At 42.0% G+C, this 24021-nt stretch overlaps 1 protein-coding gene across 1 annotated transcript; it reads left to right on the forward strand.

Moving 5' to 3' along the window:
* Positions 1–716: 716 nt before the first annotated feature.
* On the forward strand, positions 717–23722 carry LOC128245880 (transmembrane protein 209-like). Its single transcript, XM_052964100.1, has 5 exons — positions 717–848; positions 14308–14422; positions 14993–15087; positions 21009–21126; positions 22040–23722. Exons 1-4 carry the CDS (start codon positions 717–719, stop codon positions 21084–21086), a joined length of 420 nt encoding a protein of 139 aa, XP_052820060.1. The 3' UTR covers positions 21087–21126; positions 22040–23722.
* Positions 23723–24021: the final 299 nt, after the last annotated feature.

Genomic DNA, 24021 nt, shown 5'->3' on the forward strand with positions numbered 1-24021 from the left:
ATACGTCCCGAAGATTGTTTTCGATCTAATTCTTGAAAACTGTTTGTCCAATCCTCACCAAACTTTTAACACATGTTTGTGACCATAATATCTTGATCAAGTTCGATAGCCATGGAAATCGCTTTAATCATTTAGGAGTTAGGGCCCTCAGATTATCCTGAATAATCATTATGGCTTATTTTCTGTGACAAAAAATCGAAGTGGGGGCATCCGTGTCCTATGGACACATTTCTAGTTTTAAATGAGAGACGATGTCCTTATTTTGTGGAAGTTGGTGTGTCAACATTGAAACAGCTGGCTCTGACCAAAGTCACACATTTACCAACCCTCGGTATGATGGTCCCTTATCTAGACTGCACATCAAATCAGGAGTACCTGGTCAAGAGGATCAAAGGTAGACATGTATCTATTCTACTGTTGACCACTGGATACATATACCCTTCCTCAACATGATGGTCCCCTATCTAGATTGTACGTCCAACAAGGAGTACCTGGACAAGAGGATGAAGGGTAGTCATCTATTCTACTGTTGGCCATAGTGGTACATATACCTTACCACAGTATGATGGAGACTTTTCTAGACTGTATGTCCAACCAGGAAGACCTTCTCAAGAGGATTAAGGGTAGACATAATATATTCTTCTGTTTTACCTGCATCAAATTCGAGTAGCTCAGTGGGCAACAATAAGAAAAATAAATTCACCAAAAGCATTGTTATGGATCAATACCATTGTACATTTTCAGAGTTGGGCAGTGATGGGTGTATCAGCAAGTTCTTGTGGAATCAAGGCGGTGGTGGGGGCCAGTACGGGAAACCATGGAGCGAACACTTGCCCACAGATACTCAGGTGAGAACTTCAACTCCATTCAGGTTAGAACATTGACTTGGTCTGGTTCCCTCGGGTAAAACATTTAACTTTGGAGAGAACTTTCACTTAGATAAATACATTCACTCCGGTGAGAAGTTGAGAAATGTCACTTGGGTGAGAACCTTCATTGGGATGAAAACTTTCACTTGGGCGAGAAACTTCACTTGGGTGAGAAACTTCACTTGGGCGAGAAACTTCACTTGGGTGAGAAACTTCACTTGGGTGAGAAACTTCACTAAGGTTAGAACCTTCACTTGGGTGAGAACCTTCACTTGGGTGTGAACCTTCACTGGAATCAAACCTTCACTTGGGTGAGAAACTTCACTTGGGTGAGAAACTTCACATGGGTGAGAACCTTCACTGGGATGAAAACATTCACTTGGGTGAGAAACTTCACTTGGGTGAGAAACTTCACTTGGGTGAAAACCTTCACTGGGATGAAAACATTCACTTGGGTAAGAAACTTCACTTGGGTGAGAAACTTCACTTGGGTGAGAACCTTCACTGGGATGAAAACTACACTTGGGTGAGAACCTTCACTGGGATGAAAACATTCACTTGGGTAAGAAACTTCACTTGGGTGAGAAACTTCACTTGGGTGAGAACCTTCACTGGGATGAAAACATTCACTTTGGTGAGAAACTTCACTTGGGTGAGAAACTTCACTAGGGTGAGAAACTTCACTGGGATGAAAACATTCACTTGGGTGAGAAACTTCACTTGGGTGAGAAACTTCACTTGGGTGAGAAACTTCACTGGGATGAAAACATTCACTTGGGTGAGAAACCTCACTTGGATGAGAAACTTCACTTGGGTGAGAAACTTCACTTGGGCGAGAAACTTCACTTGGGTGAGAAACTTCACTTGGGTGAGAAACTTCACTAAGGTTAGAACCTTCACTTGGGTGAGAACCTTCACTTGGGTGTGAACCTTCACTGGGATCAAACCTTCACTTGGGTGAGAACCTTTACTTGGGTGAGAACCTTCACTTGGGTGAGAACCTTCACTGGGATGAAAACCTTCACTTGGGTGAGAAACTTCACTTGGGTGAGAAACTTCACTTGGGTGAGAACCTTCACTGGGATGAAAACATTCACTTGGGTAAGAAACTTCACTTGGGTGAGAAACTTCACTTGGGTGAGAACCTTCACTGGGATGAAAACTACATTTGGGTGAGAACCTTCACTGGGATGAAAACATTCACTTGGGTAAGAAACTTCACTTGGGTGAGAAACTTCACTTGGGTGAGAACCTTCACTGGGATGAAAACATTCACTTGGGTGAGAAACTTCACTTGGGTGAGAAACTTCACTGGGATGAAAACATTCACTTGGGTGAGAAACTTCACTTGGGTGAGAAACTTCACTTGAGTGAGAAACTTCACTTGGGTGAGAAACTTCACTGGGATGAAAACATTCACTTGGGTAAGAAACTTCACTGGGATAAAAACTACACTTGGGTGAGAACCTTCACTGGGATGAAAACATTCACTTGGGTAAGAAACTTCACTTGGGTAAGAAACTTCACTTGGGTGAGAAACTTCACTGGGATGAAAACATTCACTTGGGTGAGAAACTTCACTTGGGTGAGAAACTTCACTTGGGTGAGAAACTTCACTGGGATGAAAACATTCACTTGGGTGAGAAACTTCACTTGGGTGAGAACCTTCACTGGGATGAAAACATTCACCTGAGTGAGAAACTTCACTTGGGTGAGAAACTTCACTTGGGTGAGAAACTTCACTGGGATGAAAACATTCACTTGGGTGAGAAACTTCACTTGGGTGAGAACCTTCACTTGGGTGAGAAACTTCACTTGGGTGAGAATCTTCACTTGGGTGAGAACCTTCACTGGGATGAAAACATTCACTTGGGTGAGAAACTTCACTTGGGTGAGAACCTTCACTTGGGTGAGAAACTTCACTGGGATGAAAACATTCACTTGGGTGAGAAACTTCACTTGGGTAAGAAACTTCACTTGGGTGAGAAACTTCACTTGGGTGAGAAACTTCACTTGGGTGAGAACCTTCACTGGGATGAAAACATTCACTTGGGTGAGAAACTTCACTTGGGTGAGAACCTTCACTGGGATGAAAACATTCACTTGGGTGAGAAACTTCACTTAGGCGAGAAACTTCACTTGGGTGAGAACCTTCACTTGGGTGAGAAACTTCACTGGGATGAAAACATTCACTTGGGTGAGAAACTTCACTTGGGTGAGAAACTTCACATGGGTGAGAACCTTCACTTGGGTGAGAAACTTCACTGGGATGAAAACATTCACTTGGGTGAGAAACTTCACTTGGGTGAGAAACTTCACTGGGATGAAAACATTCACTTGGGTGAGAAACTTCACTTGGGTGAGAAACTTCACTTGGGTGAGAACCTTCACTTGGGTGAGAACCTTCACTGGGATGAAAACATTCACTTGGGTGAGAAACTTCACTTGGGTGAGAAACTTCACTGGGATGAAAACATTCACTTGGGTGAGAAACTTCACTTGGGTGAGAAACTTCATTTGGGTGAGAAACTTCACTTGGGTGAGAAACTTCACTTGGGTGAGAAACTTCACTTGGGTGGGAACCTTCACTTGGGTGAGAACCTTCACTGGGATGAAAACATTCACTTGGGTGAGAACCTTCACTTGGGTGAGAACCTTCACTGGGATGAAAACATTCACTTGGGTGAGAAACGTCACTTGGGTGAGAAACTTCACTTGGGTGAGAACCTTCACTTGGGTGAGAAACTTCACTTGGGTGAGAACCTTCACTTGGGTGAGAACCTTCACTTGGGTGAGAACCTTCACTTGGATGAAAACATTCACTTGGGTGAGAAACTTCACTTGGGTGAGAACCTTCACTGGGATGAAAACATTCACTTGGGTGAGAAACTTCACTGGGATGAAAACATTCACTTGGGTGAGAAACTTCACTTGGGTGAGAAACTTCACTTGGGTGAGAAACTTCACTGGGATAAAAACTACACTTGGGTGAGAACCTATACTGGGATGAAAACCTTCACTTGGGTAAGAAACTTCACTTGGGTGAGAAACTTCACTTGGGTGAGAACCTTCACTGGGATGAAAACATTCACTTGGGTGAGAAACTTCACTTGGGTGAGAACCTTCACTTGGGTGTGAACCTTCACTGGGATCAAACCTTCACTTGGGTGAGAAACTTCACTTGGGTGAGAAACTTCACATGGGTGAGAACCTTCACTGGGATGAAAACATTCACTTGGGTGAGAAACTTCACTTGGGTGAGAAACTTCACTTGGGTGAGAACCTTCACTGGGATGAAAACATTCACTTGGGTAAGAAACTTCACTTGGGTGAGAAACTTCACTTGGGTGAGAACCTTCACTGGGATGAAAACTACACTTGGGTGAGAACCTTCACTGGGATGAAAACATTCACTTGGGTAAGAAACTTCACTTGGGTGAGAAACTTCACTTGGATGAGAACCTTCACTGGGATGAAAACATTCACTTGGGTGAGAAACTTCACTTGGGTGAGAAACTTCACTGGGATGAAAACATTCACTTGGGTGAGAAACTTCACTTGAGTGAGAAACTTCACTTGGGTGAGAAACTTCACTGGGATGAAAACATTCACTTGGGTAAGAAACTTCACTTGGGTGAGAAACTTCTCTTGGGCGAGAAACTTCACTGGGATAAAAACTACACTTGAGTGAGAACCTTCACTGGGATGAAAACATTCACTTGGGTAAGAAACTTCACTTGGGTAAGAAACTTCACTTGGGTGAGAAACTTCACTGGGATGAAAACATTCACTTGGGTGAGAAACTTCACTTGGGTGAGAAACTTCACTTGGGTGAGAAACTTCACTGGGATGAAAACATTCACTTGGGTGAGAAACTTCACTTGGGTGAGAACCTTCACTGGGATGAAAACATTCACTTGGGTGAGAAACTTCACTTGGGTGAGAAACTTCACTTGGGTGAGAAACTTCACTGGGATGAAAACATTCACTTGGGTGAGAAACTTCACTTGGGTGAGAAACTTCACTTGGGTGAGAAACTTCACTTGGGTGAGAAACTTCACTTGGGTGAGAACCTTCACTGGGATGAAAACATTCACTTGGGTGAGAAACTTCACTTGGGTGAGAACCTTCACTTGGGTGAGAAACTTCACTGGGATGAAAACATTCACTTGGGTGAGAAACTTCACTTGGGTAAGAAACTTCACTTGGGTGAGAAACTTCACTTGGGTGAGAAACTTCACTTGGGTGAGAACCTTCACTGGGATGAACACATTCACTTGGGTGAGAAATTCCACTTGGGTGAGAATCTTCACTGGGATGAAAACATTCACTTGGGTGAGAAACTTCACTTAGGCGAGAAACTTCACTTGGGTAAGAACCTTCACTTGGGTGAGAAACTTCACTGGGATGAAAACATTCACTTGGGTGAGAAACTTCACTTGGGTGAGAAACTTCACTTGGGTGAGAAACTTCACATGGGTGAGAACCTTCACTTGGGTGAGAAACTTCACTGGGATGAAAACATTCACTTGGGTGAGAAACTTCACTTGGGTGAGAAACTTCACTTGGGTGAGAAACTTCACTGGGATGAAAACATTCACTTGGGTGAGAAACTTCACTTGGGTGAGAAACTTCACTTGGGTGAGAACCTTCACTTGGGTGAGAACCTTCACTGGGATGAAAACATTCACTTGGGTGAGAAACTTCACTTGGGTGAGAAACTTCACTGGGATGAAAACATTCACTTGGGTGAGAAACTTCACTGGGATGAAAACATTCACTTGGGTGAGAAACTTCACTTGGGTGAGAAACTTCACTTGGGTGAGAAACTTCACTTGGGTGAGAACCTTCACTTGGGTGAGAACCTTCACTGGGATGAAAACATTCACTTGGGTGAGAACCTTCACTTGGGTGAGAAACTTCACTTGGGTGAGAACCTTCACTGGGATGAAAACATTCACTTGGGTGAGAAACTTCACTTGGGTGAGAAACTTCACTTGGGTGAGAACCTTCACTTGGGTGAGAAACTTCACTTGGGTGAGAAACTTCACTTGGATGAGAAACTTCACTTGGGTGAGAACCTTTACTTGGGTGAGAACCTTCACTGGGATGAAAACATTCACTTGGGTGAGAAACTTCACTTGGGTGAGAACCTTCACTGGGATGAAAACATTCACTTGGGTGAGAAACTTCACTGGGATGAAAACATTCACTTGGGTAAGAAACTTCACTTGGGTGAGAAACTTCACTTGGGTGAGAAACTTCACTGGGATAAAAACTACACTTGGGTGAGAACCTTCACTGGGATGAAAACCTTCACTTGGGTAAGAAACTTCACTTGGGTAAGAAACTTCACTTGGGTGAGAAACTTCACTTGGGTGAGAACCTTCACTGGGATGAAAACATTCACTTGGGTGAGAAACTTCGCTTGGGTGAGAAACTTCACTTGGGTGAGAAACTTCACTTGGGTGAGAAACTTCACTGGAATGAAAACATTCACTTGTGTAAGAAACTTCACTTGGGTGAGAAACTTCACTTGGGTGAGAACCTTCACTGGGATGAAAACATTCACTTGGGTGAGAAACTTCACTTGGGTGAGAAACTTCACTGGGATGAAAACATTCACTTGGGTGAGAAACTTCACTTGGGTGAGAAACTTCACTTGGGTGAGAAACTTCACTTGGGTGAGAAATTTCACCTGGGTGAGAAACTTCACTTGGGTGAGAAACTTCACTGGGATGAAAACATTCACTTGGGTAAGAAACTTCACTTGGGTGAGAAACTTCACTTGGTGAGAAACTTCACTTGGGTGAGAAATTTCACTTGGGTGAGAATCTTCACTTGGGTGAGAAACTTCACTGGGATGAAAACATTCACTTGGGTGAGAAACTTCATTTGGGTGAGAAACTTCACTTGGGTGAGAAACTTCACTTGGGTGAGAACCTTCACTGGGATGAAAACATTCACTTGGGTGAAAAACATTCACTTGGGTGAGAATCTTCACTTGGGTGAGAAACTTCACTTGGGTGAGAAGGTGAGAAACTTCACTTGGGTGAGAAACTTTACTTGGATGAAAACATTCACTTGGGTGAGAAACTTCACTTGGGTGAGAAACTTCACTTGGGTAAGAAACTTCACTTGGGTGAGAAACTTCACTGGGATGAAAACATTCACTTGGGTGAGAAACTTCACTTGGGTAAGAAACTTCACTTGGGTGAGAAACTTCACTTGGGTGAGAACCTTCACTTGGGTGAGAACCTTCACTGGGATGAAAACATTCACTTGGGTGAGAACCTTCACTTGGGTGAGAAACTTCACTTGGGTGAGAACCTTCACTGGGATGAAAACATTCACTTGGGTGAGAAACTTCACTTGGGTAAGAAACTTCACTTGGGTGAGAAACTTCACTTGGGTGAGAAACTTCACTTGGGTGAGAACCTTCACTGGGATGAAAACATTCACTTGGGTGAGAAACTTCACTTGGGTGAGAACCTTCACTGGGATGAAAACATTCACTTGGGTGAGAAACTTCACTTGGGTGAGAAACTTCACTTGGGTGAGAACCTTCACTTGGGTGAGAAACTTCACTGGGATGAAAACATTCACTTGGGTGAGAAACTTCACTTGGGTGAGAAACTTCACTTGGGTGAGAAACTTCACATGGGTGAGAACCTTCACTTGGGTGAGAAACTTCACTGGGATGAAAACATTCACTTGGGTGAGAAACTTCACTTGGGTGAGAAACTTCACTTGGGTGAGAAACTTCACTTGGGTGAGAAACTTCACTGGGATGAAAACATTCACTTGGGTGAGAAACTTCACTTGGGTGAGAAACTTCACTTGGGTGAGAACCTTCACTTGGGTGAGAACCTTCACTGGGATGAAAACATTCACTTGGGTGAGAAACTTCACTTGGGTGAGAAACTTCACTGGGATGAAAACATTCACTTGGGTGAGAAACTTCACTTGGGTGAGAAACTTCATTTGGGTGAGAAACTTCACTTGGGTGAGAAACTTCACTTGGGTGAGAAACTTCACTTGGGTGAGAACCTTCACTTGGGTGAGAACCTTCACTGGGATGAAAACATTCACTTGGGTGAGAACCTTCACTTGGGTGAGAAACTTCACTTGGGTGAGAACCTTCACTGGGATGAAAACATTCACTTGGGTGAGAAACTTCACTTGGGTGAGAAACTTCACTTGGGTGAGAACCTTCACTTGGGTGAGAACATTCACTTGGGTGAGAACATTCACTTGGGTGAGAACCTTCACTTGGGTGAGAACTTTCACTGGGATCAAAACCTTCACTTGGGTGAGAACATTCACTTGGGTGAGAACCTTCACTGGGATGAAAACATTCACTTGGGTGAGAAACTTCACTGGGATGAAAACATTCACTTGGGTAAGAAACTTCACTTGGGTGAGAAACTTCATTGGGTGAGAAACTTCACTGGGATAAAAACTACACTTGGGTGAGAACCTTCACTGGGATGAAAACCTTCACTTGGGTAAGAAACTTCACTTGGGTAAGAAACTTCACTTGGGTGAGAAACTTCACTTGGGTGAGAACCTTCACTGGGATGAAAACATTCACTTGGGTGAGAAACTTCACTTGGGTGAGAAACTTCACTTGGGTGAGAAACTTCACTTGGGTAAGAAACTTCACTTGGGTGAGAAACTTCACTGGGATGAAAACCTTCACTTGTGTAAGAAACTTCACTTGGGTGAGAAACTTCACTTGGGTGAGAACCTTCACTGGGATGAAAACATTCACTTGGGTGAGAAACTTCACTTGGGTAAGAAACTTCACTGGGATGTAAACATTCACTTGGGTGAGAAACTTCACTTGGGTGAGAAACTTCACTTGGGTGAGAAATTTCACCTGGGTAAGAAACTTCACTTGGGTGAGAAACTTCACTGGGATGAAAACATTCACTTGGGTAAGAAACTTCACTTGGGTGAGAAACTTCACTTGGTGAGAAACTTCACTTGGGTGAGAACCTTCACTTGGGTGAGAAACTTCACTTGGGTGAGAAACTTCACTTGGGTGAGAACCTTCACTTGGGTGAGAACCTTCACTGGGATGAAAACATTCACTTGGGTGAGAAACTTCACTTGGGTGAGAACCTTCACTGGGATGAAAACATTCACTTGGGTGAGAAACTTCACTGGGATGAAAACATTCACTTGGGTAAGAAACTTCACTTGGGTGAGAAACTTCATTGGGTGAGAAACTTCACTGGGATAAAAACTACACTTGGGTGAGAACCTTCACTGGGATGAAAACCTTCACTTGGGTAAGAAACTTCACTTGGGTAAGAAACTTCACTTGGGTGAGAAACTTCACTTGGGTGAGAACCTTCACTGGGATGAAAACATTCACTTGGGTGAGAAACTTCACTTGGGTGAGAAACTTCACTTGGGTGAGAAACTTCACTTGGGTAAGAAACTTCACTTGGGTGAGAAACTTCACTTGGGTGAGAAGGTGAGAAACTTCACTTGGGTGAGAAACTTTACTTGGATGAAAACATTCACTTGGGTGAGAAACTTCACTTGGGTGAGAAACTTCACTTGGGTGAGAAACTTCACTTGGGTGAGAAACTTCACTGGGATGAAAACATTCACTTGGGTGAGAAACTTCACTTGGGTGAGAAACTTCACTTGGGTGAGAAACTTCACTTGGGTGAGAACCTTCACTTGGGTGAGAACCTTCACTGGGATGAAAACATTCACTTGGGTGAGAACCTTCACTTGGGTGAGAAACTTCACTTGGGTGAGAACCTTCACTGGGATGAAAACATTCACTTGGGTGAGAAACTTCACTTGGGTAAGAAACTTCACTTGGGTGAGAAACTTCACTTGGGTGAGAAACTTCACTTGGGTGAGAACCTTCACTGGGATGAAAACATTCACTTGGGTGAGAAACTTCACTTGGGTGAGAACCTTCACTGGGATGAAAACATTCACTTGGGTGAGAAACTTCACATGGGTGAGAAACTTCACATGGGTGAGAACCTTCACTGGGGTGAGAAACTTCACTGGGATGAAAACATTCACTTGGGTGAGAAACTTCACTTGGGTGAGAAACTTCACTTGGGTGAGAAACTTCACATGGGTGAGAACCTTCACTTGGGTGAGAAACTTCACTGGGATGAAAACATTCACTTGGGTGAGAAACTTCACTTGGGTGAGAAACTTCACTTGGGTGAGAAACTTCACTTGGGTGAGAAACTTCACTGGGATGAAAACATTCACTTGGGTGAGAAACTTCACTTGGGTGAGAAACTTCACTTGGGTGAGAACCTTCACTTGGGTGAGAACCTTCACTGGGATGAAAACATTCACTTGGGTGAGAAACTTCACTTGGGTGAGAAACTTCACTGGGATGAAAACATTCACTTGGGTGAGAAACTTCACTTGGGTGAGAAACTTCATTTGGGTGAGAAACTTCACTTGGGTGAGAAACTTCACTTGGGTGAGAAACTTCACTTGGGTGAGAACCTTCACTTGGGTGAGAACCTTCACTGGGATGAAAACATTCACTTGGGTGAGAACCTTCACTTGGGTGAGAAACTTCACTTGGGTGAGAACCTTCACTTGGATGAAAACATTCACTTGGGTGAGAAACTTCACTTGGGTGAGAAACTTCACTTGGGTGAGAACCTTCACTTGGGTGAGAAACTTCACTTGGGTGAGAAACTTCACTTGGGTGAGAACCTTCACTTGGGTGAGAACCTTCACTGGGATGAAAACATTCACTTGGGTGAGAAACTTCACTTGGGTGAGAACCTTCACTGGGATGAAAACATTCACTTGGGTGAGAAACTTCACTGGGATGAAAACATTCACTTGGGTAAGAAACTTCACTTGGGTGAGAAACTTCATTGGGTGAGAAACTTCACTGGGATAAAAACTACACTTGGGTGAGAACCTTCACTGGGATGAAAACCTTCACTTGGGTAAGAAACTTCACTTGGGTGAGAAACTTCACTTGGGTGAGAAACTTCACTTGGGTGAGAACCTTCACTGGGATGAAAACATTCACTTGGGTGAGAAACTTCACTTGGGTGAGAAACTTCACTTGGGTGAGAAACTTCACTTGGGTGAGAAACTTCACTTGGGTGAGAAACTTCACTGGGATGAAAACATTCACTTGTGTAAGAAACTTCACTTGGGTGAGAAACTTCACTTGGGTGAGAACCTTCACTGGGATGAAAACATTCACTTGGGTGAGAAACTTCACTTGGGTGAGAAACTTCACTGGGATGTAAACATTCACTTGGGTGAGAAACTTCACTTGGGTGAGAAACTTCACTTGGGTGAGAAATTTCACCTGGGTAAGAAACTTCACTTGGGTGAGAAACTTCACTGGGATGAAAACATTCACTTGGGTAAGAAACTTCACTTGGGTGAGAAACTTCACTTGGTGAGAAACTTCACTTGGGTGAGAACCTTCACTTGGGTGAGAAACTTCACTTGGGTGAGAAACTTCACTTGGGTGAGAACCTTCACTTGGGTGAGAACCTTCACTGGGATGAAAACATTCACTTGGGTGAGAAACTTCACTTGGGTGAGAACCTTCACTGGGATGAAAACATTCACTTGGGTGAGAAACTTCACTGGGATGAAAACATTCACTTGGGTAAGAAACTTCACTTGGGTGAGAAACTTCATTGGGTGAGAAACTTCACTGGGATAAAAACTACACTTGGGTGAGAACCTTCACTGGGATGAAAACCTTCACTTGGGTAAGAAACTTCACTTGGGTAAGAAACTTCACTTGGGTGAGAAACTTCACTTGGGTGAGAACCTTCACTGGGATGAAAACATTCACTTGGGTGAGAAACTTCACTTGGGTGAGAAACTTCACTTGGGTGAGAAACTTCACTTGGGTAAGAAACTTCACTTGGGTGAGAAACTTCACTGGGATGAAAACATTCACTTGTGTAAGAAACTTCACTTGGGTGAGAAACTTCACTTGGGTGAGAACCTTCACTGGGATGAAAACATTCACTTGGGTGAGAAACTTCACTTGGGTGAGAAACTTCACTGGGATGTAAACATTCACTTGGGTGAGAAACTTCACTTGGGTGAGAAACTTCACTTGGGTGAGAAATTTCACCTGGGTAAGAAACTTCACTTGGGTGAGAAACTTCACTGGGATGAAAACATTCACTTGGGTAAGAAACTTCACTTGGGTGAGAAACTTCACTTGGTGAGAAACTTCACTTGGGTGAGAAACTTCACTTGGGTGAGAATCTTCACTTGGGTGAGAAACTTCACTGGGATGAAAACATTCACTTGGGTGAGAAACTTCACTTGGGTGAGAAACTTCACTTGGGTGAGAAACTTCACTTGGGTGAGAACCTTCACTGGGATGAAAACATTCACTTGGGTGAAAAACATTCACTTGGGTGAGAATCTTCACTTGGGTGAGAAACTTCACTTGGGTGAGAAGGTGAGAAACTTCACTTGGGTGAGAAACTTTACTTGCATGAAAACATTCACTTGGGTGAGAAACTTCACTTGGGTGAGAAACTTCACTTGGGTGAGAACCTTCACTGGGATGAAAACATTCACTTGGGTAAGAAACTTCACTTGGGTGAGAAACTTCACTTGGGTGAGAAACTTCACTTGGGTGAGAACCTTCACTGGGATGAAAACATTCACTTGGGTGAGAAACTTCACTTGGGTGAGAAACTTCACTTGAGTGAGAAACTTCACTGGGATGAAAAACATTCACTTGGGTGAGAAACTTCACTTGGGTGAGAACCTTCTCTGGGATGAAAACATTCACTTGGGTGAGAAACTTCACTTGGGTGAGAAACTTCACTTGGGTGAGAAACTTCACTTGGGTGAGAACCTTCACTGGGATGAAAACATTCACTTGGGTGAGAAACTTCATTTGGGTGAGAAACTTCACCTGGGTGAGAAACTTCACTTGGGTGAGAAACTTCACTTGGGTAAGGCACTTCACTTGGGTGAGAAACTTCACTTGGGTGAGAAACTTCACATGGGTGAGAACCTTCACTGGGATGAAAACATTCACTTGGGTGAGAAACTTCACTTGGGTGAGAAACTTCACTTGGGTGAGAACCTTCACTGGGATGAAAACATTCACTTGGGTGAGAAACTTCACTTGGGTGAGAAACTTCTCTTGGGCAAGAAACTTCACTGGGATAAAAACTACACTTGGGTGAGAAACTTCACTGGGATGAAAACTTCACTGGGATGAAAATTTCACTTGGGCGAGAAACTTCACTGGAATGAAAACTTCACTTGGGTGAGAAACTTCACTTGGATGAAAACTTCACTTGGGTGAGAAACTTCACTGGGATGAATACTTTACTTGGCTGAGATCTTCACTCTGATTAGACCCTTCACTTGGGTGGGAATTTTCACATTGATTAGACCTTTCACTTGGGTGGGAACCTTCACTCTGATTAGAACCTTCACTTGGGTGAGAACTTTATCTCGAAAAAATATCTTCACTTGGGTTAGAACTTTCACTCAAATGTGAACCTTTTCTTGGGTGAAAACTTTCACTAGGATGAAAACCTTCATAAGGGTGAAAACCTTTATAAGGATGAAAACCTTTACTTGGGTGAAAACTTTCACTCGGATGAGAAATTTCAGTGGTATTATGAAACATTCACTCAGTTGAGAAGTTTAGAAAAATGTAAGTCTACCTTAAGACGGTGGTCAAAATCTTGGTGGTCAAATTTTAGAAAATCACTATGAACACTCTGAAAGCTAACTGTTTAAATCATTTCTCTTGAAACATGCTCAGACCATCTGCACTGTGTCTTGGTCAATTTTGAATATTGGTTACATTTTCATGCTCTTCTGTTGTTTTTCGTTCAAGATATTCAAATGAAACTTGGTACACATGTTGCGAGAGGCAATATACATATTATGTTCTTGCCTGGTTTTAAAAAGGGCAGTGTGCTGTATTAAGGGCAGTGTGCTGTATAAAGGGACAGGGTGCTTAGGGTGGAAAGGGTACATTGACCTGAATATTAAGAATTTGACAAAAACAGAAATGTGTTCACTTGAACAGTTTCAGGTTCCAATTACCATAGATACCAAGTGTGAATATATTTATTTACATAATATAAACTTTAGAACAGAATAAAGCAAATACTTAGTTATCCATAGCATTTAAAAACCAGAAGGGTGCTGGTCTCCATGTGGGCAGAATCATGATACCAAAGAAGGACAGGCTGCATTACCCTACTATATCTCTTACTTTAAAACCCATGGTTTGTACAATGAGGCGTATAACTCTTACCCTTATATTTGTTCAGTTATGCCGAGTTTTGACACTCTTATAATTGATCTGTTATGCCCAGTTTTGACAGTCTAATATTTGTTCTGTGCTGCCCAGTTTTGACACCGACAAGCATTGACATTGATTTACACTTTGGTTTCTCTCCAGTTGGTGATGCACATGTTCTGCACGTACCTGGATTCCCGGCTTCCCCCAGACCTAAGGTACCCCGATGCGAAAACGTTCACCAGCCAACACTTCCTTAAGACTCCAGACAAACCTAGTAAGGATATGTAGCCTTAGATGTTTTAATAATGCTTGACAATCAGATTCATCAATGAGTTTTGAACGAGTCATCCTTTTCCACTTGTATAATATGATAGAAGTATCTGATTTGTTTTTGTTTCATCAATTTTGGTTGTCAAAGTTAGAAAAGCATAAAAAAGCCAATATAGTTAAAATGCAAACATTTTCTTTTCATCATTTCTATCCATTGGCAAATATGAAGGAAATTATCCAAGTGAGAAAAAATGATGAAAATTAGCATACAATTGTATAAATTCATCACAAGTTCTTCGTTTTGTTATTCAAACAATACGCTACGGAAATTTTGTGATATATCGCAGTGCTGTTTTCCCATCAATACCCATCCTTTGTGAATTGTGGTTACCAATGGTTACTAATGTCAGTTATATATTAAGTGTTTCTATGATCAAATGATTGATTGCTAAACCTTGCTCATTTTCTATATAAAAGTAGTTATGTTGGTTATTATGAAAACAATTAAAAAAATACTATTTTCTATCGTGAAATGAAATATGTTTTTAAAATGTCATGGTGCCCATTATTTCAGACCTTGAGAAGGATAACTTACTGCTATACAAGACCAGCATTAACCCACCACATTTCCAAGTGGTCATTAAAGACACTGTGTTCAACCTGCCCAAGGTATTCAACTGCTTACTATAACGTCCTATTATATTTTTTATTTACTTCATCTTCTTTTGAAGGAAAAAAATAGTTTTGTTCTTGATTTGGTGTATTTTCTGTATTGTCAATTTTGTACACTTGATATTCAAATGAAACTTGGTACACATGCTGCAAAAGATAGCTTGTAACGCAAGGTCCATAACTCTGACTCAATTATTTGTAGAGCTACATGTAATTTGCCACCTTTTTCACTAATAAACATCAACAGGTCAGCATCGGTGTTAGCTCCGCTGCACTCTTGTTTAATATTTAAATAATTCCCCATATATTTTTATACACATGAACATTCACCTCCAAATATATTTATACACCATTTTGGAGGTGAATGTCCATGTGTATAAAAGTGGTATTTACTGATACAGTTCAGCTACTGCTTGTCCTGGTAATGTCATTATAAGTTTGAAGAAGATATAATGGAATCATGCTGTTGGTTATTCGGAGGGTCTGTTGTAAAATGTTTGGCTCAAAATAGTTGACAATTTAAGATGAAATGTTCTGAAACTTTTTACACATTCAGTGTTCAAAATCTGAACTCACACAGGTGCTCCTGGTGCAATTTTTCATGCCTAGTAGAAATGTCAGGCTCTAGAGTTGTTGGGTTGTTGGGAATGTGGATCAAAATGTTTTATTTCAGTGCTTAACATATTTTACCATTAGCCATTGTGACTTGTTAAAAATGTATGTGCCCTTTCACTTCATGTAAACATATTAGCTCTTTCTGTTTTGTAGAGGGAACAGGTTGTCCTGAAATTAAGCACACACAGGGGTTTAGGGATAACAAGTGCCTGACATATAATTTGTGAGGCAGAGGTGTTCCTCTAGTCTTACAAGTTTCTTAATGTTTTGAGAGTTACTTCCCTTTGTTTATTCAGATCATTTTTTTACTTCAAATTTCCCTGAGGTACATTGTATAATATTTACAATTTCCACAAATTGTTAGATTTGGAGTTTTAAACCTCGCGAAATATTGATAACTTATATCTATATCCAGTGCTTATGATAAAATAGTAGTGTCTGGCCATCCAACATGTACATGTATCTATAAAACTAAGCGAAATTTGCTTACCATAAAAAATGTGATAAAGGACCTTCTGACAGCAATAAGAATAATCTACAATTTGTAATGATTGTTACCGATACCTGTTCAGTATTCAAGGTATACTAGAGGCATGTTCCAGGTACAATAGAAGCGTGTTCCAGGTACGTCTTCCAGGTACAATAGAGGCGTGTTAGAGTTACGTGTTCCAGGTACAATAGAGGCGTGTTCCAGGTACATGTTCCAGGTACAATAGAGGCGTGTTTCAGGTACGTGTTCCAGGTACAATAGAGGCGTGTTCCAGGTACGTGTTCCAGGTATAATAGAGGCGTGTTTCAGGTACGTGTTCCAGGTACAATAGAGGCGTGTTCCAGGTACATGTTCCAGGTACAATAGAGGCGTGTTTCAGGTACGTGTTCCAGGTACAATAGAGGCGTGTTCCAGGTACATGTTCCAGGTACAATAGAGGCGTGTTTCAGGTACGTGTTCCAGGTACAATAGAGGCGTGTTAGAGTTACGTGTTTCAGGTACAATAGAGGCGTGTTTCAGGTACATGTTCCAGGTACAATAGAGGCGTGTTCCAGGTACATGTTCCAGGTACAATAGAGGCGTGTTTCAGGTATGTGTCCAGGTACAATAGAGGCGTGTTAGAGTTACGTGTTTCAGGTACAATAGAGGCGTGTTCCAGGTACATGTTCCAGGTACAATAGAGGCGTGTTTCAGGTACGTGTTCCAGGTACAATAGAGGCGTGTTCCAGTTACAATAGAGGCGTGTTCCAGGTACAATATAGGCGTGTTCCAGGTACATGTTCCAGGTACAATAGAGGCGTGTTCCAGGTACGTGTTCCAGGTACAATAGAGGCGTGTTCCAGGTACGTGTTCCAGGTACAATAGAGGCGTGTTCCAGGTACATGTTCCAGGTACAATAGAGGCGTGTTTCAGGTACGTGTTCCAGGTACAATAGAGGCGTGTTTCAGGTACATGTTCCAGGTACAATAGAGGCGTGTTTCAGGTATGTGTTCCAGGTACAATAGAGGCGTGTTCCAGGTACGTGTTCCAGGTACAATAGAGGCGTGTTTCAGGTACGTGTTCCAGGTACATGTTCCAGGTACAATAGAGGCGTGTTTCAGGTATGTGTTCCAGGTACAATAGAGGCGTGTTCCAGGTATGTGTTCCAGGTACAATAGAGGCGTGTTTCAGGTACGTGTTCCAGGTACAATAAAGGCGTGTTCCAGGTACATGTTCCAGGTACAATAGAGGCGTGTTCCAGGTACGTGTTCCAGGTACAATAGAGGCGTGTTTCAGGTACGTGTTCCAGGTACAATAGAGGCGTGTTCCAGGTACGTGTTCCAGGTACAATAGAGGCGTGTTCCAGGTACGTGTTCCAGGTACAATAGAGGCGTGTTCCAGGTACGTGTTCCAGGTACAATAGAGGCGTGTTTCAGGTACGTGTTCCAGGTACAATAGAGGCGTGTTCCAGGTACATGTTCCAGGTACAATAGAGGCGTGTTTCAGGTATGTGTCCAGGTACAATAGAGGCGTGTTAGAGTTACGTGTTTCAGGTACAATAGAGGCGTGTTCCAGGTACATGTTCCAGGTACAATAGAGGCGTGTTCCAGGTACGTGTTCCAGGTACAATAGAGGCGTGTTCCAGTTACAATAGAGGCGTGTTCCAGGTACAATAGAGGCGTGTTCCAGGTACATGTTCCAGGTACAATAGAGGCGTGTTCCAGGTACATGTTCCAGGTACAATAGAGGCGTGTTCCAGGTACGTGTTCCAGGTACAATAGAGGCGTGTTCCAGGTACGTGTTCCAGGTACAATAGAGGCGTGTTCCAGGTACATGTTCCAGGTACAATAGAGGCGTGTTTCAGGTACGTGTTCCAGGTACAATAGAGGCGTGTTCCAGGTACATGTTCCAGGTACAATAGAGGCGTGTTTCAGGTACGTGTTCCAGGTACAATAGAGGCGTGTTACAGGTACGTGTTCCAGGTACAATAGAGGCGTGTTCCAGGTACGTGTTCCAGGTACAATAGAGGCATGTTCCAGGTACGTGTTCCAGGTACAATAGAGGCGTGTTCCAGGTACGTGTTCCAGGTATAATAGAGGCGTGTTACAGGTACGTGTTCCAGGTACAATAGAGGCGTGTTCCAGGTATGTGTTCCAGGTACGTGTTCCAGGTACGTGTTCCAGGTACATTAGAGGCGTGCTCCAGGTATGTGTTCCAGGTGCAATAAAGGCGTGTTCTAGGTACGTGTTCCAGGTACAATAAAGGCGTGTTCCAGGTACATGTTCCAGGTATAATAGAGGCATGTTACAGGTATGTGTTCCAGGTACGTGTTCCAGGTACAATAGAGGCGTGTTTCAGGTACAATAGAGGCGTGTTTCAGGTATAATAGAGGCATGTTCCAGGTACAATAAAGGCGTGTTACAGGTACAACAGAGGCGTGTTCCAGGTACAATAGAGGCGTGTTTCAGGTATAATAAAGGCGTGTTTCAGGTACGTGTTCCAGGACCAGTAAAGGCGTGTTCCAGGTACTTGTTCCAGGTACAATAGAGGCGTGTTTCAGGTACAATAGAGGCTTGTTCCTGGTATGTGTTCCAGGTACAATAGAGGCGTGTTCCAGGTACATGTTCCAGGTACAATAAAGAAAGGCGTGTTCCAGGTACGTTTTTGCAGGTACAATAGAGGCGTGTTCCAGGTACGTTTTTGCAGGTGCAATAGAGGCGTGTTCAAGGTACACGTTCCAGGTACAATAAAGGCGTGTTCCAGGTACAATAGAGGCGTGTTCCAGGTACAATAGAGGCGTGTTCCAGGTACAATAGAGGCGTGTTCCTGGTATGTGTTTCAGGTACAATAGAGGCGTGTTTCAGGTACATTTTCCCGGTACAATACAGGCGTGTTCCAGGTACAATAGAGGCGTGTTCCAGGTACATGTTCCAGGTACAATAGAGGCGTGTTCCAGGTACGTGTTCCAGGTACAATAGAGGCGTGTTCCAGGTACGTGTTACAGGTACAATAAAGGCGTGTTCCAGGTACGTTTTTCAGGTACAATAGAGGCGTGTTCCAGGTACGTGTTCCAGGTACAATAGAGGCGTGTTCCAGGTACGTGTTCCAGGTATAATAGAGGCGTGTTTCAGGTACATTTTCCCGGTACAATACAGGCGTGTTCCAGGTACAATAGAGGCGTGTTCCAGGTACATGTTCCAGGTACAATAGAGGCGTGTTTCAGGTACATTTTCCCGGTACAATACAGGCGTGTTCCAGGTACAATAGAGGCGTGTTCCAGGTATGTGTTTCAGGTACAATAGAGGCGTGTTTCAGGTACATTTTCCCGGTACAATACAGGCGTGTTCCAGGTACAATAGAGGCGTGTTCCAGGTACATGTTCCAGGTACAATAGAGGCGTGTTCCAGGTACGTGTTCCAGGTACAATAGAGGCGTGTTCCAGGTACGTGTTACAGGTACAATAGAGGCGTGTTCCAGGTACGTTTTTCAGGTACAATAGAGGCGTGTTCCAGGTACGTGTTCCAGGTACAATAGAGGCGTGTTCCAGGTACGTGTTCCAGGGACAATAGAGGCGTGTTCCAGGTACAATAGAGGCGTGTTCCAGGTACAATATAGGCGTGTTCCAGGTAGGTGTTCCAGGTACAATAGAGGCGTGTTCCAGATACAGAACAGGTACATGTTTCAGGTACAATAGAGGGGTGTTCCAGGTACGTGTTCCAGATACAGTAAAGGCGTGTTTCAGGTACAATAGAGGCGTGTTCCAGGTATGTGTTCCAAGTACAAAAGAGGCGTGTTCCAGGTATGTGTCCAGGTACAATAGAGGCGTGTTCCAGGTACAATGCAGGCATGTTCCAGGTACAATAGAGGCGTGTTTCAGGTACAATGCAGGCATGTTCCAGGTACAATAGAGGCGTGTTCCAGGTACAATAGAGGCGTGTTCCATGTACGTGTTCCAGGTACAATAGAGGCGTGTTTCAGGTACAATAGAGGCGTGTTTCAGGTACAATAGAGGCGTGTTCCAGGTACGTGTTTCAGGTACAATAGAGGCGTGTTCCATGTACGTGTTCCAGGTACAATAGAGGCGTGTTTCAGGTACAATAGAGGCGTGTTTCAGGTACAATAGAGGCGTGTTCCAGGTACGTGTTTCAGGTACAATAGAGGCGTGTTCCAGGTACGTGTTCCAGGTACAATAGAGGTGTGTTCCATGTACAATACAGGCGTGTTCCAGGTACAATAGAGGCGTGTTCCAGGTACATGTTCCAGGTACAATAGAGGCGTGTTCCAGGTACATGTTCCAGGTACAATAGAGGCGTGTTCCAGGTACGTGTTCCAGGTACAATAGAGGCGTGTTCCAGGTACGTGTTTCAGGTACAATAGAGGTGTGTTCCAGGTACGTGTTCCAGGTACAATAGAGGGGTGTTCCAGGTATGTGTTCCAGGTACAATAGAGGTGTGTTCCAGGTATGTGTTCCAGGTACAATAGAGGCGTGTTCCAGGTACATGTTCCAGGTACAATAGAGGCGTGTTTCAGGTATGTGTTCCAGGTACAATAGAGGCGTGTTTCAGGTACGTGTTCCAGGTACAATAGAGGCGTGTTCCAGGTACATGTTCCAGGTACAATAGAGGTGTGTTCCAGGTACATGTTCCAGGTACAATAGTGGTGTGTTCCAGGTACAATAGAGGCGTGTTCCAGGTACGTGTTCCAGGTACAATAGAGGCATCTCGCCATCCTATCTTTTAAACTGAGCGATATTGCCCAACATAAAAACTGTGATGAATAACCTTCAGCAATAAGAGTAATCTACAATGTGTAAATCTCAGTTGTATGTTTTCAGGGTAGAAACAACATGTTCCATGCCATCCTGTTTTTCCTGTACCACATACAGCACAAGGAAAATGGAATGTTAGAGTAGGCTTACTTGGCTGTTGATTTTTTATGTGCTTCATTTAAAGGTAATTTCAATAATAAGTATGTGATATGAAACGCAATTACATTATTGACATAGGCTTGATTTATTATCTTCATCGTTGTTAACTTTCGAAATAACCGCTCAGGAAGTTTAATGGATACCCATGTGATCTGCTGAATTTCTAACAAGATCTGAGACAACTGTTTCCACTGTTCTTGTTTATAATCATATAAGCAATCATCAAATAGTTAACGATTGAACATTAACAACAATGTTGATAATCACGTTGTTAACTGTAACAATGTATTGAACAATCTTGTCAATGGTAAAATATTTAAAGACAAAAATAAGCATTTAGGAAGTATATAAGTTTAAAGCTCGAGAAAAAAAATCACGGTATTGTGGTAGCCTTAGTATTATTGGACGAGTCATCGTTGTGCAAAAACGCCAACGTTGACAAAATCTCTTAAACCATTCAAGATATTCAAATGAAACTTAATACACATGTTGACAGGCAAAATGTGTAGCAAGGTACGTAACTCTGGCAACAATTATTGTTGATTTATGCGCCTGTGTCAGCATTTATCCTGCTGCATTCTTGCTTAAAGAAGATAGTGCAAATGTTAATATTAACATTATAGATACACTTGACGTTGGACGATGTTTTACCTTGTTAAATATCCCTACTAAGTTTTGTCCCCTGATCAACCAAGAAAAGTAGACTAGCTTTGTCAATGGATCAAAGTTACCTAAATAACTTCAAACTAGTTTTGTCATTTGAATATACATGTAGTTCCCTTAATAACTTCAGACTAGCATTGTCAATTGATCATAGTTACCTTAATAACTTCAGACTAGCTTTGTCAATTGATCATAGTTGCCTAAGTAACTTCAGACTAGCTTTGTCATATGATCATAGTTACCTTAATAACGATCATTACTCCCTCTTTTTTCAGGAGAGTGAATCTTGGAATGTCTGGGGTCAACCTACTATGTGTCCAGGAAAAATGAATGGGTGCTTACGATCATTGGACCTTTAAGGGAGATAACTCTTTACTTGGTTAAAGGGGATAACTCTCGACATGGTATTAGTGTTTGCCTGTTTAATGGTGGGTAAGGTTACATACCATCTTTTATGACCACTTGACCTACGAGATATTGTGAAAAAGTGTAAAGAAAAGGGCGAACTAGTTTGACATTAGTGAACAACAAGTTTAAAACAAGTGAAGGGATGTTACTCACTGGAAGAGTATTATTGCTCAGGGGACAAGTAAATAACATAACTAAAAATGAAATATGCAAGAAAAGCATGGTGTGTAGAAGCGATGATGAACTCTGAATAAAAGACTGCAATGTATGGAAAGAAACGACAGAATTATATTATAATGAGCAATTATCCTCTAGTACAATGTACAACTTTTATTAGTACATAAGAAAGGTTATAGAGATATAAGAATACACATAGAACTGTTATTATGACATTATTGCCTTAATGTATGTGTATTGATTTGTGCTCTGTGTACAATGACTGAGATAAAAAAGAATGTTCAATTACGTTCAGAAAGGATAAGTTTTTAGTTCGACTATTCGAAGAATAGGTGGGCTATACTACTCGCCCCGGCGTCGGCGTCTGGTTAAAGCTTTAGGGCAAGTTGGGATTTTCACTTATAAGTCCAATACCCTACATTCAATTGACTTAATACTTCACACAGTTGTTAAGGGCCATCACATGATGAGGTTAGATAACTCCATATTATTCTTTACACAGATTATGGCCCCTGATTGACTATGGAACTTAGGTTAAAGTTTTAGGGCAAGTTGGAATATTTATTAATAACTTCTATATCCTTTGTTCAATTGACTTAATACTTCACAGAGTTGTTCAGGACCATCACACAATAAGGTTACATAACTCCATATTATCCTAAATACAAGTTATGGCCCCTGATTGACTTAGGTTAAAGTTTTAGGGCTGGTTAAAGTTTTAGGGCAAGTTGGATTTTCACTTTAAACTCCAATACCATTCATTCAATTGACTTAATACTTCACACAGATGTTCAGAGCCATCACATAATGAGGTTAGATAACTCCATATTATCTTTTATACAAATTATGGCCCCTGATTGACTTAGGTTAAAGTTTTAGACAAGTAAAAGTTAAGGGCAAGTTGGGATTTTAATAAAAAAACTTCTATACCGTTCATTAAATGCACTTAATAAAATTCAAAATTATTTGCGACCAACTTACAACAAGAAACATAACTCCGTTTTAAGCCTAAATACAAATTATGGCCCTTGATTTTTTTTTTGATTTTTTTTTAAATTTCCTTTGAAAGGCATATTTGTATATTCTAAACAACATTTTCATAATGGGAAATCAAGTAATTTGAATGACTTGGGTCATTGTTTGGGCGGGCTGGTGGGAGAGCAGCATCAAAGTCACCTTATGTATCAAATAATTTTAGTTAGGTTTGACATAAAGAGACCAAACTTGGTATTATTACATCGTGTTTGTATTCTAGTCAAAGCGGCGTAGTCGAGCGCGCTGTCTTACGAGGGCTCTTGTTATTATTATGCTACATTGTATCATAGTCATCATTTAGTGTTTTATGACTGTAAACATGAATAAAAATGTGTGACAAGCCAGTAGCCAGCCTCCTTCTCTCTCCCCTTTTCTATGATTTTAAACTTAAATAAAACTACTTGTGATGAAACAGGAACCACCCCCTCTCTCCCTTCAAGTAAACAATATCGACTACCTTAACATTTATTTGGAAAGAAACATCTATTTGGAAAGAATCACTACCCTGTGAAACATGTGAATACATAATACATGCACATGCACATGTACACTTAATGCTAAGCTTAAAGGCGTAGTAGCTTTTTTTAAGTAATCAATTGTAACAATATCTAAAATATTTCAATTAACCGAGGAGACA

The sequence above is a fragment of the Mya arenaria genome, chromosome 9 (genome assembly GCF_026914265.1).
Source record: "Mya arenaria isolate MELC-2E11 chromosome 9, ASM2691426v1".
NCBI classification, from domain to species: Eukaryota; Metazoa; Mollusca; class Bivalvia; order Myida; family Myidae; genus Mya; species Mya arenaria.

Excerpts from the sequence above, each read along its gene's own strand:
- LOC128245880 (XM_052964100.1), top strand. The coding sequence starts at position 717 with ATGGATCAATACCATTGTACATTTTCAGAGTTGGGCAGTGATGGGTGT. Across the intron at positions 849-14,307 it reads ACTTGCCCACAGATACTCAG|TTGGTGATGCACATGTTCTG; the intron begins GTGAGAACTTCA and ends GTTTCTCTCCAG. Across the intron at positions 15,088-21,008 it reads CTGTGTTCAACCTGCCCAAG|GGTAGAAACAACATGTTCCA; the intron begins GTATTCAACTGC and ends GTATGTTTTCAG.